Source organism: Nipponia nippon, unplaced genomic scaffold (genome assembly GCF_047370975.1).
Source record: "Nipponia nippon isolate SJK-2023a ecotype South Korea unplaced genomic scaffold, ASM4737097v1 scaffold_2, whole genome shotgun sequence".
NCBI lineage: Eukaryota > Metazoa > Chordata > Aves > Pelecaniformes > Threskiornithidae > Nipponia > Nipponia nippon.
This window is the reverse complement of record NW_028262336.1, coordinates 15,317,367-15,333,980: the sequence shown is the minus strand read 5'-3', so window position 1 is coordinate 15,333,980 and position 16,614 is coordinate 15,317,367. Positions and strand designations below refer to the sequence as shown.

Here is a 16,614-nt window from a genome sequence, read left to right as displayed (position 1 = left end):
GAATGCCTGTCTCTTTCGGGGTTTGTGTGAAACTGGGGTGTGCCAAGTGGTGACACCACACGTCCGCCCGTTTCACTTTCTCAGTACAACACTAGCTGTTCCAACATTTTTCAAATCCAAAGGAAGCCTCTTCATGACTTTTTTTTTCTCTGCCTCTCAAACTATTTTTGTGTTTTATTTGGACGAGGGGATGAGAAACAATCACAGTGTTCAGGCTGAGAAAGCACAGAAGTGCATTATGATTTTTCTAGCACAATTGTCCATTTCTGTACATACTAACTTTCTGCTCAGTTTGGTTAACAGTGGAAGTGTTTATTAAACTGTCCACAATATGCACTAAGCCACAGCCAGGTATTTCTCCTGAGCTGTTACAGCTAACCTTGAATTTAAAAAAGTGAATGAGCTGTTTCTCTGTTCCTTCCCAGCATGTTGACTTGGAGTTCCAAGTACCCTGGTGATGCTCATTCACGTAGTTTAGTCTAGTCTTTCTGGAGTTCCTCACAATATTCTCTTGTTTCTTCCCATAAAATTTGGGGTTCTTTCTGTATTCACACTCATGTTTAGGTCCTCAATGAATAAAACAGTGCTTCATAATGTTGGCACAGTAGTACATTTTTTCCTGTGTGAAAAGTCTCAGATCCCTTAATAGTCTTTTTGGATAGCCTTTCTGAAGTGGGAAGAATTACCAGCTTCTTATTTTTTAACTGAATGTTTGGTCTCAGCTGCAGATGTGCATCTGCCACCAAATCAATTTATATTCATCTGCATCCATTGGTTATACCCTGGTTTTGCATTATAAGCTTGAATGATACATCACTTTTAAGCTCTTAGAGATCACAGCATTTTAAAAATTAATGTTTTCTTTACTTCAGGTTGCTAATGATGACTAGTTGTATAGCCTAGTCTCTTTAGTTTCAAGTACATGAATGACCTAGATTCCCTTACCTTTACCATTTCCTTACTGTCAAGGGGCTGACATCTTCATGTGAAAGGAGTATTCTATAATCTAGAGAAGTAAACAAACAGCAGCCTGATGCTAGAGGATCTCGCTATATGCAGAACTCTCTCAAGCAAGTAGTAATTTCTAAATTGTTGCAGACAACAGCATCTTGCAATAAATAGGGATGTAAAGCTGGCTTTCAGATGGTATATTTTGTCAGGCCTGTTACCCAGAAATTTCCCTTTTTGGGTAAATCAACAACTAAAACACCTTTATGGAAGATTTGCATTTGAAGGGAATGACAAATGGAGCTATTGAGCTTCAAAACAGTCTCCCTAGTTTCCTGTTAGTAATCCTTTGGTGCCCTATGCCCTCCAGAAGCTATTTTCTAAGGTTCTCTAGAGGTTCATAGGCTCTCATTACATCTTTTATGCTCCTCAGAATCATATCCTTAAACACAAATTATTTTCACACTTATTTTGTAAAAGCAACTCTTAATTCTTCTACGTTCTCTCACAAAATATCTCCCCCTCCAAAAAACCCCCAACAAACTGTACTTCAATTTTGCTCAGACCAACAATATGAACTTCTAGGCTAAAGTAACTATGAAATGTATCTATATGAATTTATCTGTGGATTTAAAAAAGATATTTCAGTATTTTTCACTGGATAATGTTTATGAGTTTTTAAACTACTCAGTGTGTTCCTTTAGTTACTTGAAATGGTACGCCTTAACACAAAACCAGCTCTTCCACATGATAGCACAGGAATGGCATGATCTGGTAAATACACCAAAGTAAGTAGCATTTGTCTTCAAATAGGTTGCTGTATATTGGAAGAACAGCATAGCATTAAGTATTCAGGAATTTGGTAGACAATGAATGTAGTCACTTAGGCTGATGGCTTCCCATAGACTCAGTCTGTAACCCTCTCCGTCCTACCTAGATCTCAAGTGAACTTGATGCAAGATTGTGTCAAGACACCACAAAAATGAACCCGGCTCCATCACTTGATTATCTTAAGCAAAAATCTTAAATCTGGATCCTAACACTAACTTCTCAAATAATCTTCCTTTAGTGTGACAGCAGTTGATAAAAGCCATCCTATTTTGCCTGCAGGTTTAATGTATGACTGAAGATATTTATGTATTCCAGGCTGGACTGTAACAGGCAATCCAGTGAGACTTTTAGTCAGCATAGTATTTGTCTTTGGAGTACCTGTAGATCAAAAATGTCTCAGCTATTGTTTCGCTTGTTTGAAGATATAGTAAGAAACTCTGCTACACAGCAGATTCCAGTGGGTACATTTATCACCAAAGTGGTAACACACGGGTTCTATTCCCAGCAAGCAATTATTTTCCAATAATTGTATAGGTTTACAAATTTCATACAAGGATCTCTAAACATTTTACAAATATAAGTACATCAAGTGTCAGGAAACATAATTTAGGACACATCTTATTTCAAAGGTGTGGTAGGAAAAACAGGTTCAGAAAATCAAGTGGCCCTCTCCATCTAATCAGTATAGTATACCCAACCAGGCTGTGTTTGGTTACCAATACACAATGTTGTATTTTCTTCCCTAGCTCAGTACCCTGTAGAGACACTTAAGTGACTCCACTGTGTGTTCGCATTGCATGAACAGACTCTCCAGTTCAAAAACGGTTGAAGGAATGGGACTAGCAGTTGGATCTGGAGAAGCTGGCTGAGACATGAGGATGAGCAGCTGACTCTGGCACATCCAACGGGAGAATCCAACATTGGGCATCTCAGTCCAGAGACCGAGTCACCAGTCCCAAGGGCAGGCAGTGGGAGAGACTGGGCTGTCCCCTGCGAAAAACACAGATATTGATGAGTATAGCTGTTGCACTCCATCAGTTCCAGATCTGGGAAGCAAACTCTGAAAGCAAGTCTCTACTTCTGATACCCGACATGTAACAGATCGCAGTCTGGGATGCCTAACCTCCAAAGGGTCAGAGGGTGGCAGCCAACCCAGGGCTTGTATAGAACAAAGTTCTTGGTAAGACAAAAGGCCATGGATGACATTAGTTGATGTTAGTTTCCTTTTTAGCTGCAAAAAGCAGGTGTTATCCTTTATACTGTGGTACAATTTGAGTCCAGAAAAGATTAAGGTCTGTGCTGAACCCTGTACAAACACAGAATACTGCTATTGCTTTAAAGAGGACTATGAAATTGACTTTGAAAAATAATACTGGGAGATTTTTAAAATAGCATAATGTTTGCCTCTAGACCAAAAAAAAAAAGGAAAAAAGACTATTACTTAGATTATGAAAATCCATGTTGCTCTTATGGTACTAAGGCAGATGAATTCTTCATCCTCAAAACAAGGACAGGAATGAAAAAAGGAGGGGGGCAGAGAAGTCTTGGAGAGAGAGAAGCAATCTTTGATTATTTTATCATGGGGTAGGCTAATGCAATTCTGGAAAGCATTGAATTGTTTTCCTATATTTATGATTGCTTACATTATGAAACATGGACATCTTTACTTGAAGAAACAAGTTTAAGGATAGACAGCAGTGGGAGGTGATACAAGTGGGAGCTGGAAAAGCGCTCAGGGCTCAGAAGGATGGCACAGGCTGCAGCACAGAGACAGCCGTGCCAGCGCTGCGTGAGCCTGCTATGTGAGCACCCGTGAGAGCTCACACATCGCCCCAGGGAACTCTGTACAGGCATGAGAGCATGCACCAAAAGGCACTCCTGTGACCCATGACGAGTCCCCTCTGCGGCATGGGTGCACCTCACCAGCTAGCTGGACACCCAAACTCTAGTTTAAAGATTTGACCAGTTCAGGTGTTTTCACATGGATACAGACACAGGCACTAGGCAAGTATCAGAAGAACAGGGTTAATTTTACAGTCTAGATCCACGTAAGAGAAGGCATGGAAAAAGGACACTGAAAAAGGTGTCAGCTTCGGCTGAGGACTTGGAATAAAAGACAGAGGTCAAGAGCATCTAGGGGCTAAAAACTTCAGACACTGCTGGAGGAGAGCACACAACTTCATGTTTGAATTGGGGGTGGGCAAAATATAAAAAGGTTTGAAGATGGATTCAATGATCAAATCAGCCAAACAAATCATTCTTGCAGCAGCTTTAGATACCCAGCAGTGCTGGAGTAGGGAGTACAGCAAGAAAATAGACTTTTAAAGTAGAAGAATTATATAAATAGTATTCTGAAGCAATAGGTTTTAAACCCAAATATGGATTTTACACACTATGTATATCACATTTAGCATTTGCAAATGTGTAACAAATTTATCATTTTACTACATACATAAGATAACAATATGAAATTGTATTTATACATGACATGTATTGATAACACAGCCAGATTCACTGTTTTCATAATTTCTGTGAAACTGTAAATATTCCCACCCCACTCTTCCCCAACACCAGTCATGTGTCTGGGATATTGGCTAAAGCAGCTTCCCCTATGTGCACAATGCACCTGGAGTAACTCTGGCTCTGGCGGATCCATTTCAGACTCCCAGCGTCTCAGAAAGCCAGATCAAACACGCAAGAGCAGTATCAATGCTTTGCATGATCCAGGGAAAGGACATGAATGTCATTACTCAGAACTTAGATGAACCTGTAGAAGGTGTGGGGATTATTCCTTGTTTTGATGCAAAAACTACCTTGTGACAAGTGGCTGACTGGTTTCGACAACGTGTTTTTTTTTTTCTCTGAGAAAGTTTTTTCCCACCCAGCTGTACTGTAATGCCTTTCAAATAAAACCAGCATAAATGACAAACATTCTGTATTGATGTAATGCCACCTCAGAATATGTTACAATTTTGTATTTTCTATTGATCAATCTGCTCGACATTTTCTTTAATAGGCAGAAATGCAAAAAAGAAAAAAAGCCGTACATTGCAGAATAATGTAAAATATCAATTATACTTAAAATTCACATCGCATATATTTTTAGTTCTCTTTCTAATTTTTTTTTCCACAAGACAAGATTTTGATAGTGTGTAATTTAATTGAGTGGTAGACTGATGAATAAGAGGAGAACTTGAAGTGTCATATCAATGACAAAATATTCAGCGTGTTGTCTCCTGTTGTCATTTTAAATAATGCAGCAAAGCCCACTTTAATGAATTTTTTATGTAGGATCCTCCAAAAAGAATACAGTTATTACATGCTCACTTCTACAGTCTTTACTTATAAGGAAATCTTTAATACCCATCACGGGAATAAATCTGTTACCATAAACAGAGGTTATTTGTTCTTCCACTTAAACAGCAAAGGCTTTGAATCTGCTCCCTAGTTCATATAAGAAAATATTGCTCCATCACTTTAGGTCCGAATTCATGTGTCCAGGTAGCCTCTCAGAAGTCACCTCCATATCGGGCATTTTTTCACTCCAAAGCCATGTTCTGCTTTTGGTTCCCTGCTAACTTACTTCCCTTAGGTAGCGCTAAGCCTTTCAACACTCCAATAGCGTGCAAAGCACCCACAGTAGAATTGCATGTGCCTCACTGAAATGCCCAGGGCTCGAAAGGCACTCCTAGATCTCACGCTAAGTCTGTTCCTTACATATTGCTTCAAACAGGAGAACCATTTGCTGTGGCACTACAGCTTTGTCACTCCTGCTACTAATAATGATGCGTCAGAGGAGAACTAATATTCTGTAAGGTTTTGAGGAAAGAAAAGCGGAACTGTAATGAGAAAGCAGTTGCACCTTTTCCATTATTTATTTTCTTATTCTTGCCTTTCCATAAGAGAAGCAAATGGAGTGCAGTAGAGGGTAAAAGCAGAACAAATAGTTGTTTGTTACTAGTTGGAGGTTGGGTAGGTGAGGGAGAAATAATGGCTAAAATTATACCATAGAAATACAATAACTGGCCCAAATTTTGATATTTTGTGCATTTATACTTTCCAGCCATATACCGTTAAAAAAAATTTGCATTTCTTCAAGTTTCCATGTGTTGGGTTGGTTATCTGTGTTATCTCTTTCCACATATTTATTAGCATTACAAATACAATGTGAATGAAAAAAGTTCTGTTTTATTCCTGCTGCTTATGTTTACATGAATATGATAAGCAGAAATAAAAAAGGAACATCTTCATCATTAGGGTGAGATGGCTTATTAGAATCCAGATGTACACACGGAAGGGAACCAGAGCTGGTGCTTTTGCAGACCAGCTCTGAAAGCTGCTGCATGAACTATTCTAAGTACATCTAATTCATCCCATTTGAGAGTCTTACACTATTTTTCAAATACTAATCTATAAACAGATAAATCCATGCTATGTATGGTGAAAAGAGATGAGGTGAAGTGACTTGGCCGAGGTATCACAAAAACCAAGTCCTCAGCCTGCAAGAAAAAGCTGTGGGAACTACTGTATCTGCAGAAAGCATGCACAAAGAGGCTTTGCATTGCCTTCATGTTCCCTTGACCCTGAGAGGGCAGTGTGCCAGCCTGGGCCCTTGGGATAAACTAATGTACCTTAAAAAATAATCTGAATGATGGCAGTTGCCAAAGAACTTCCACAGATCATCACGACAGCTGATGTTTGCATCAAAATCTTGGTCATGTACCCTGGAACCATTCTGTCATCTCCATGCCTTGTAAGGACCACCTTATGCTGACTTGAAAGAGGTTTTAAAGAGATGACAAAATCACAAGTCAGAACAATGAACAGAGCTCAAGGACTGCATTTTTGACCATCCTATCTCAAATATTAGGTTACATCATCTCATTTTAAATCAAGAAATCCCAGCAATAAAGGCAGTCTTTATCAATGTATAACTAGGAGGGAGAATGCAGACTAGTTTCTTTGCAAGAATAGGTAATTTGTTAATGACCAGCCACAAAAAATTTGGCTGCTCAGTTTTAATTTAATTATGTTCTAGGAGGGGAAAAAAAAAGTTTTTAATAGAACTGATTCTGGCATAAGATTTATATTGCTTGAAATTTGATTTAGAACCCTAAAAATTCAAGCACTTACACTTTAGCATTGAAACAAAGAACAATAAAAAAATTATAATAAATAACAGATTCTATTCAGGTTCAGTTTGAGAGAGATACTTTTGCCCACTTAGATTAACCAAAAAAATTCACCTCACTTTTTTAATAACTGAATTTCAGCATATTTCACTTAATCTAATGACATTTCACCCTTAACTTACTCTTTAACATTTTCAATGTTCATACCACTCTACATCCTCTTGTGGAAAGAGTAAGGGATGTTCTTTGGTTCAAAATTAGTCCACAGAGTCTGACTGCATCAAGGATCACTTGCCATATTGACCCCAGAGCATGTAAAGGAATTTAAAAAAAATTAAGTCTGTGTATCAGGGGCTTCTGCCCTTCATCAATATTCAGTATGCCATGATACATAACAGATACTTATGGAACATAAGAAACAAAGCTTATTTAATCTCTATTGTGAATTCACTCATTATCATAGATGTGTTATATTTAGAAGCTATAAGCTACAACAGAAATTTGAAAATGAGCAAAATAAAAAATTGCATACATAAGGTTACACTAAAACATGTTTTTGTGCTTTCATAAGTATAATGACATGGTTAAGGTATTATTTTAATCCTATTCTGAAATGTCAGGGCATTTTTTGATTATTCATTACTATGCCTGATTGTGATCTTTATAAGATTCTGACGTGCCTTGTGCTTTAGAATATCTTTTATGTATTTTTTCCATTTACTATTTGAGCACACATGTTCTGCTCCTATTTCCCATTGGTCTACATAAACTTTAAACTTCTGAGCTATACAAAACTGATGAGCCACTGCCTCCTCCTTCATTTTTTATGAGTATCTTGCTGCTTCCTACACACAAGAAAGGCATCATTTCTGATTTCAAGAAGCAGGGGAGGTCGCATATCAATACTCCTGAAGTTTCTGAAATCCACAAAGGAAGCTTCAGTTGTAACATGTGTGAGTTGCTAAACCCAAAATTAAGAAAACAAAACATAATGATGCAGGGGGCCAACAAATAAATGATGCACTGGACCTAACACTGTGACATTTTTGCGATCTCATGGGTTTTTTTCTTATTTCTCTTTGATGTTTTGTACCTTCAGGACATGAAGGCACACATTCGCAAGCTTCTCCCTTCAACTCTGATTTTGATCATGAACAAAAGCCAAGAGTTACAATGAAGATGGGTGAAGCAGCAAACTTTAGATGCAGAGGTTTTTAGACAAGCATATACATCACGAAGAAATAAGAAAAATATGAAAACTCATCGACACATGAAGAAGAAAACCAAAGGCATTCATCTCCCGTAACTTAATTCCCGTAACTGTGGAGGCATCTCCATAGCTAGCAATATCTAGAATTTTTCTGAGAATGAAAAAGGCATTTCAAGGGAAGGAGTCAAATTTTCATAACTATGCATCATAAACAGGTCATACGAGTCAGTCCAGAGTTCTCTAGTCTTCACCAACTGTATAAGGCACCTAAACAGGCTTGTTAAATACCAGTGTGTAAAATCCAGAGTTAGGCCGATTATTTCCCGTACACAGTATTTGGGCCTGGGAATAGTACTTCAGCAAGTTGAATTTGGTAAAAGTACACTGGCTTCCTACATATAACAGACCAAGAAAACCTAAACATTATTCAACTTAACTATTCCTTCCATCTCCCACCTCACAAAAAGTCAAACAATTCTGAATCTGCTTTCACATCCAGTGTTTTACTGCTAGGCTAAAATGGCAGTTCAGATTTTTTTTTCCTTTCATCTTAAAACAAAGAATAACTGTGTGTAGCTTATTTACAAATACATTTCTGTGTGTATCCATCAGGCTCCTCCAGCTTTCCTCTTCCTACGTTTCTGCTCCTGCTAGTAATGAACAGCAACTTGCTTCAATTCACACGCTTGTTACAATAAATTACCACATTTTCTGTAGTCAGATTTTTAAAAAATATGTAATAGTAGTGTATATTATGTAAAAATGACCACATATGCAAATAAACTTTTCTGAACTTCTAGGGCTAAAATATTTGGAATTCTTTATGATGACCATCTGAGCATGAAATGAGCTATTTAGCAAGGGTAGAGAATGAAGACCTTTTGTCATGTCCTACAATCAGAGCTTAATCCCAGTTCTATAGTTCAAGCTAAACCCTAATGGACCAGCACAAAAAAAAGTTCCTCTCACTATCATGTTACTTACTGCTCATCCATCTTTTGGTTCTGAAGTACTTCCTGCCTGCCTAATAGAAAAGTCCTTACACATTTGAACTTCTATCCTCAGAAAATACATGCCATTATGTATTAGTTGCAGGGTTTATAGCCTAGACATGCCAGGGAAATAGCACTGAAGCTGGAAAGAATAAACTGGAAGAGCCATTTGGCTCAGATATCCTAGAAAATGCATATGCAATAAAAGAATCAATTTGTTAGTCACTGGGAAAGGATTAGCAATTTTCATTTAACAAAATATAAAGCAGTTTAGGTGGTGGAATCCAGACTAGGGAAAAATGCAGTAACTGAAAAAAAATAGAAGTTATTTTTCTCATTATTGGAGTACCATAATTATAGTTGAGTTTCACTACGAACAAATGCTCCTTGATGGTTCTTGTTGAGTAATTTTGTTCAGTAAGGGTCTGTCAATACAATTTGCTTTGAATTGTCAGTTTATACAATATCAAGAATAATGGGCTCACTCAGGTGCACTTGGAAATTGTAATAAAATATTAATTTGGGGAAAAGAAAACTGATAATCATCTGGTTTAGTATTCTACAGTTATGTCTGAGTTTTTTGAGAAGCTCTCTGTAATAAATGTGAACATTACAATGCATGTTAGACAAACAGCCATAGACAGCCAGGCAGTAAAACACTGAAAAGGGGATATCCTCTGTATAATTGTCATGGTTTGACCCCAGTCGGCAACTAAGCATCACACAGCCACTTGCTCACCCCCCACCCCCCCCCGGTGGGATAGGGGAGAGAATTGGAAAAAAAAAAGTAAAACCTGTGGGTTGAGATAAAGACAGTTTAACAGGACAGCAAAGGAACACAAAATAATAACAATAACAATAGCAATAACAATAATAATAATGATGATGATGATGATAAAAGAATATACAAAGCAAATGATGCACAATGCAGTTGCTCACCACCCACTGACCGATGCCCAGCCCGTCCCCGAGCAGCAATCACTGTCCCCCGGCCAACTTCCCCCAGTTTACATATTGGGCATGATGTCATATGGTATGGAATAGCCCTTTGGCCAGTCTGGGCCAGCTGTCCTGGCTGTGCCCCCTCCCAGCTTCTTGTGCACCTGGCAGAGCATGGGAAGCTGAAAAGTCCTTGACTGGTGTAAGCACTGCTCAGCAACAACTGAAACACCAGTGTGTTCTCAACATTATTCTCATCCTAAATCCAAAACACAGCACTAGACCAGCTCCTAGGAAGAAAATTAACTCTATCCCAGCCAAAAACAGGACAATAATGTACTTTATGTGGAGGAGGAGTCATGTCATTACCTAGTCCAAGACAGCAGTGAGTAAACTGTCCTGTATCACTTCTAAGTTTCTGGAAAGTAAGTGCATCCTCATTTCTTACATATAATATATTTTTTGAGGTTCACGGGGTGGATTGTTCTGTCAAGCCTAATTTCTTTGCTTCCATTTTCCTAAAATGTAGACGAGCTGGATCCTTGCAAAATAAGTGGTAGGAAATAACTGGTGCTCATACTTCATTAAAAAAGCCACATCAAGATACTTTCACAGAAGCTTCAGAGAGGTGCTCTGTGAATGAAATAGGGGGCAATGATCCAGCCGCTGACTACATGGGGAGATCAGAGGGTTCACAAGTAAATTGCAGCACTGATGTTCATAGAAAGGTGTGTGTGGAAAGAATCATTTTGATGTTTTTCCCCTCTCCTGCTAATGTAGTTTGAATGCTGAACAGTATGAAGGGGTTCTGGGAAGTTCACTTAACAGGAACTTTTCCATAGTTTCTCATAGCCTGACACCCATGTCTAGTTGTTCTTGTCAATGGAAAAACTCAGGAAATGAGTTTAGTTTGAAAGAAACAGTAGGAAAGGTATTTGGATTCCTCCCTTCCTTTCCAACTCAGCAGGCTTAACAATCTCTCTGACACTCTTCAGAGACAGCAACATACCATAAAGTTTTCCATCTGCAACTTCTGCCAGGCAATATGGGTATGCATTTACATAACAAACCCTTTACACATGACTGAAATCAAGAGCTGCCAATACACAGCAAGAGTAGTCAGCTAAGAATTTCCCCAAAATGCAGCAAACACCACCGCATTTAGTTTGGAAGAGCTGGAATTTGAAGAAATAGATGCAGCACTGGCAATTCAGTGATTTGTTTTTTCACAACCTGCGTATATATGTGTATGTTTGTGTGTGTGTATGTGTAATTATGAAGGAAGGGGTAAGCTTCCACGGCTCGTGCCAGCGTAAGGATGACGAGGAGTATAAACTAAGTGGTTTAAGAATCCTATTTAATATATACAAGGATATCACTTGAGAAAAAGTACTTATTGCTTATATGAATCTATCTGTCATTATAGACCTACATCAACTAAGTCATATGAATTTGTACTGCTAACAGGTGGGATAACTAGAATCTAAGTAATTTGTGACATAAATGATAGCTAAATCAAAAGGAAGCTATCATCTGAAAATGGGCTTGTTTTTGCAAAAATCTAGGACAGATATTTGGAGGCCTGCTGAAAGCTTTGCTTCTAGTGAAATGGCTGTACAGCAGTGACAGATTTTTGATGCAACTATCAAATATAAGCAATATCACATTAGCATAGTTACGTCTAGGCTTAAAACACACCTACATTTGAGGCAATCCATTTATGCAGGAGGATGTAACACCCCATGGCAGCAGCATAAATTAGTCTTTATGTTGGCTAAATGAGGATACCTTTTACATAAGTGAACCTCTGCACAGTGCAAAAGCAGACACCAAATTGCACAAAACTGAACATCAGCTCTCAGTGCAGATAATACACTCCCCCCAACTATTGAGTGAAAAGTAGAAAGGGAAAAAAGGAAACCAACAGCTACATTGCGCTGCCAAGCTGTTTTCCAGATACTTATTTATAGCAGGCTTTCCAGTTTAGTTCTGTTTCACTTAAAACATCCGTGGGGAATTTTGTAGAAAAAAAAGATGTAAAAGCATTTTGTCTTTAGTAAGGAATAAATTTTCTGACTATTTTGAAGTATATCTGCCACTTAGCTTGAGTTAAAGGTTTTGGTAAATAAAAAACATCTCATTATCTTTGTTCCCAATGACCCTAGTAGCAGAATAATGCAGGCACTTTAAGCCTTCCATGTAGTTAAATTCACTGAAATCTTACACATAAGCTATATGTGAAGCAATTAGGTTATAATTCAGCAAAGTTATTAAACGCTAAGTACTTCTGTTAGGCTTATGAAAGCTGCAGTCCAATATGAGCCCGGCATCTCAGATAATGGAGGTGGGGTCGCTGTGCTATCAAAGGCAGCCATCGAGCATGCTTCCCTCCAGTACCAGTACACAAACAGCAATTCTCTGACTTTTAATGAGAGAGGGTAAGCCTCAGAGACAGCATCAAGACTGCAATGGACAGTTGATTTTGCCTGCCTATTGCTTTTCTAACAGCCAGAGACTGCCATGATAACACAGATATCACTGCTTAAATACCCTCTTGGAACACTGCTGTCTGGGGTGTCTTTGTTCCTTGCTAAAGCAACACTCAGAAAAGAGGTCAGGTGTTTAGCGCAGTGTTTTTCTATACAAAGGAAAAAAGGGTACGTCCCTTCTGTGTTTGTAATAACGTGATTAAGGATTCAAGGTTGAACTTATATCTTCCACTGAATCATGCAGAGTAAGAGATTCAGTTCTGAGTCTCTCACATCCCAGATCAGTACTCCCTTCAACAGATTTTTTTTTTTTTTTTGGCAAAAAACGCAGTAAACGTGTGGGGTTTTTTTGCTCACGTGTACAGCAAAGCTGGTTTTAGCAATTTAGAAAGTTATCATGAAATGGAAATGGCATCCTCTGGTCATCTCTGTAACAAAGAGAGGCAATTCAGAATTAAGATTGTGCTTAATGTAAATACAAATATGATAAAGTAAAAAAGGAAGAGTTAAATAGCAGCACTACAGATAAGATTGTTAGGGTACATTTGTTAACAGCAACTTCTGACTTGTACTGCGGCGTTTCATGCCACCTGGACCTCACATGCACTCTTTCTCAAAGGAACACATCTCGTCCATTGGTTTTATCACAGTTCTTCACTGGCTTTCAACTACCTGACAATCCTCACTTTACAGAAGATAGGCAGCCTCTCCCTTTCTGTGGGGCTGCTGCTTGGACCATTTTTGTTGTTGTTGTTGACGTGATCAAACAATAACATTTCTTTCCATTGCCTTGCTAGGGTATATGTTGTACATCATGTAGCTGCATTTCCATTTTTTCTCTGTTTTGAATATTTCATCAGATTGAATCAGAATTTTTAGTAAAAGACATTTAATAGCAAGAAATTATGAACCAGTTTTATTAAACAAATCACATTTAAGAGTTATGATTTAAGTCCAAAAAATGTGATTAAAAGCTTTACAAGCACTCAGAAAACAACAGTCCTCACCTTATAAAATAAACTTCTAGGTAGCTACATAGGTGAGAAGCCAGTTCACGAGTGCAGTTAAGCCATTTGTAATCTAATAGAATCAGTGATATGCTATACATAACACTATGTTCAAAACAGAGAATTTTATGGGCCCTGGAGTGTTTCCTGTTCCACAGTTGTTTGGTTACAGATACCAATCTCATCATGATGCTGACTGCCAAAATAGCCCTAGGGGCTGTTAAACACTGAGATATCCCAAGGAGAAAAAAATCTGGAAAGTATTTTACAAACTGTTGACAAAAGACACCCAAACAGTCATAAGAAAAGACATCAAAGTTGTTGAGACGCTTCTATTCAAAGAAAGAAAGTAAACAAAGCGATAATAGCACTTAAAGAAAAGTAAGAATCGTCTTGTATTAATGAGGCCTATAAGTATTGCAATAGATAAAATGGGGCATAGAGAAGTAGAACAGCTTCTTTTGTGTAGCAAATCAATAACATTATGTGATTTTTTAATTTTCTCCCTACTTTTACCATAAGAGATTTTTCCTCTTTAAAAAAAGAAACTGTAAGTAACATTACAGGTAAGATGTCCTGAAAGGATACAAGTGTGACATTAGCCCATGTACAGATTAATTTTACATAGAAATATGTAGTTTGGAAAGGAACAGAACTGCATGTTGATTCAGTTTTAACTATAATTAAGATACATGTATTTATTCTTCATTTATTAGCTTTGGTTTTTAATGGCTCCAGAAGAGAATGGATAGCACGTTTAGCCTTTCTGGGAAAGGATGCCTCTAACCTGTCCTTCTTTCCTGTTTTAGCCCAGTATCAGATAACACCTGGCATGGTGTTCTCATTCTTGGCCTACATTCAACCTTATGCCAACCCTCTGGGGTCCCCCATGCCATGGTACAGCTGTGCCTCTGCTGGGGACCTCGCCAGAGGCACTGCAGAATACCATGCTGCCAACACAGGCAGTGGCATTTTCTCGTTCATTTTAAGAGAATTATAGTAGTTTAAACTGTGATAAAAGTTATTAGAAAAGTTAAGGAGGTTTGCATGAGATAGAAGTTGCGACTACAGAAGCATAAAAAGGATTTAAACAATACATTATCAATACATAATTAAATTTTGCCTTTCCAACTTTGTTTTGCTTCTGTGTTTTAGCAAGGGAATGTAAATTTTTAGGAAAGAGTCAGAAAGTCACATAAAATCTGGGATTTTATAGAGTCATTTTTAAAGTTATATTTCCCTGGTGCACCCAGGCATGCTTCATGAAGTGCACGATTAGAGGATACTAGGCCTTCTCTTCCAATATTTTGGTTGGCCACTTAACTACAGATCAGTTTCCCTCACAATTTCTTCTATACATTGATTCGGGAAAACGGCTTAGTTCCTGAAAAGTAATTTATCTTTTCCATTTCCTTTCCGTTTGGCTTTTTATTGGAAGGGACATCTAATCTCCCTGTCTGACCAATACCAAATTTTGTTTCCCCAAGATGTGTGGAGAGATGGGGCAAAGGGTGAAGGGAAAAATCAATATGGGGGAATAGGCTGGAATACCTACCAGAGGAAATGCTGGGGGGTAAAGATCCACCCCCTGACACTGGATGTGAGGCCAGGATGCTATTTAAAAATCCCGCCCTCAGGAATCTCGAAAGAGACTTCACCCCAATGGTCGGAAAGGATCCTTTCAAAGAGATAAAAATGATCATTAATCAAATGACTTGTTCTTTGGCTGATGAAAGAAGTTGACTTTTTAAAGAAAGAATAACCAAATCTCTGCAAAGTTAACAGTGGTTTCGCTGGAACAGATTTTATAAAAAGCAGTTAAAAGTCTTTGTTTGCTTTTTAACCAAGTCATACAATACACAGCTTTAACCAGAAAGAGGTTGTTTTCTGCATACTTTGCAAATGGAGAATTCCAGCATTTCTATTATGAATGGAAAAATTCGGTATTTTAAAGGCAAATTACACCTATTGGATATTCATAATGCATTCCAAATGACTCTACCATAGAGGCATTTTACAGTTTTGTATACAAATCAAAGAGAGATCAGTAGAGGTGAAGCTATGCCAGCAAAGCCGTGTTTTATACTAGTATTAAAGCCACCTGACAAAAGTCATGTCAGGCAAGGGGAGAAGGGGAACCAGAATTTGCAGTTATATTACTGACTTCTGGGTCAGGGCAGCTATGTCAGTCAGAGCTTCTATCACATCTCCCAACACCTGTCAATATATCCATGCAGGCAAAAGCCAGCAGTATAGACATGGCCCCTTTCTGCTTTGCTCTCATCTGAAGTTTTACACATTTTACGCTTTCAATAGAATAAACTCTATGTTCTTCTCATTGCCTCAATGTACAGTTTTATTTCTGGAAACAGAGATCATCTCATCCACCACTTTTAAAATAAGTACTTGTGACATGTCTACTATAGTGATGATAAATAAGGACTCTATCATTTGATCTACTGTTTCAGCTTTCAGCACATGTATAGAGATCTAGAGGCATCATTTCAGCTAGCTCGTGTTAGTGCTCCGTGAATGCCAGCGTCAAAGATGGATCTGAAATGAGAGCTCTACACATCTTGCTTAAAAGCACAGAGTCAAAGACTCTCCCATCTTGCAATAAATTTAAATTGACAATCAGAATAATTTGTGTGTTTTTGCAAGTACATCAACCAAGCATCCATCCAAAAATGTAGGCAATAGCAAGTTTGTTTTAATCATCCTGCAGGTATTTCATAGTTGTTCTTTTAAGAGATAGAAAACATCTTAATATTTATATACAATGAGAAAAACAAATGGCCCTCTTAAAATTTATGCAACAGTTTGGATTTTTTTAATCTAATAAAAATGTAGTGAGGAAAATTTAGCCTCAAAACACACACATGTATTTGCTGAACTTAAAGTAGCCTAAGAGAGCTTTGAATTTTTCTCTTGTATTTTCAAGCAAGAGTTCTGTTGTTTCTCCTCAATATATTCCTCACTTCCCCTTTAAATTTATTAGACCTGCTGCAGTCTGTGGATAAAGAATTAATTTAGTTAGTGTTCTGGATACAGTATTTTTATACCTGA

The 16,614-nt window shown here is 37.9% G+C and overlaps 1 protein-coding gene across 4 annotated transcripts in view; it reads right to left on the bottom strand.

Moving 5' to 3' along the window:
• Positions 1-16,614, bottom strand: part of EPHA6 (EPH receptor A6) — a 515,545-nt gene that overhangs the window by 74,445 nt on the left and 424,486 nt on the right. For 2 of the 4 annotated variants that reach the window (XM_087755983.1, XM_087755984.1), the window contains one exon: positions 15,104-15,226. The exons of the other annotated variants lie outside the window; for them this stretch is intronic. In XM_087755983.1, the coding sequence (XP_087612109.1) occupies positions 15,104-15,226 (123 nt within the window). The remainder of the gene's footprint in view (positions 1-15,103; positions 15,227-16,614) is intronic. 4 annotated transcript variants of the gene reach the window in all.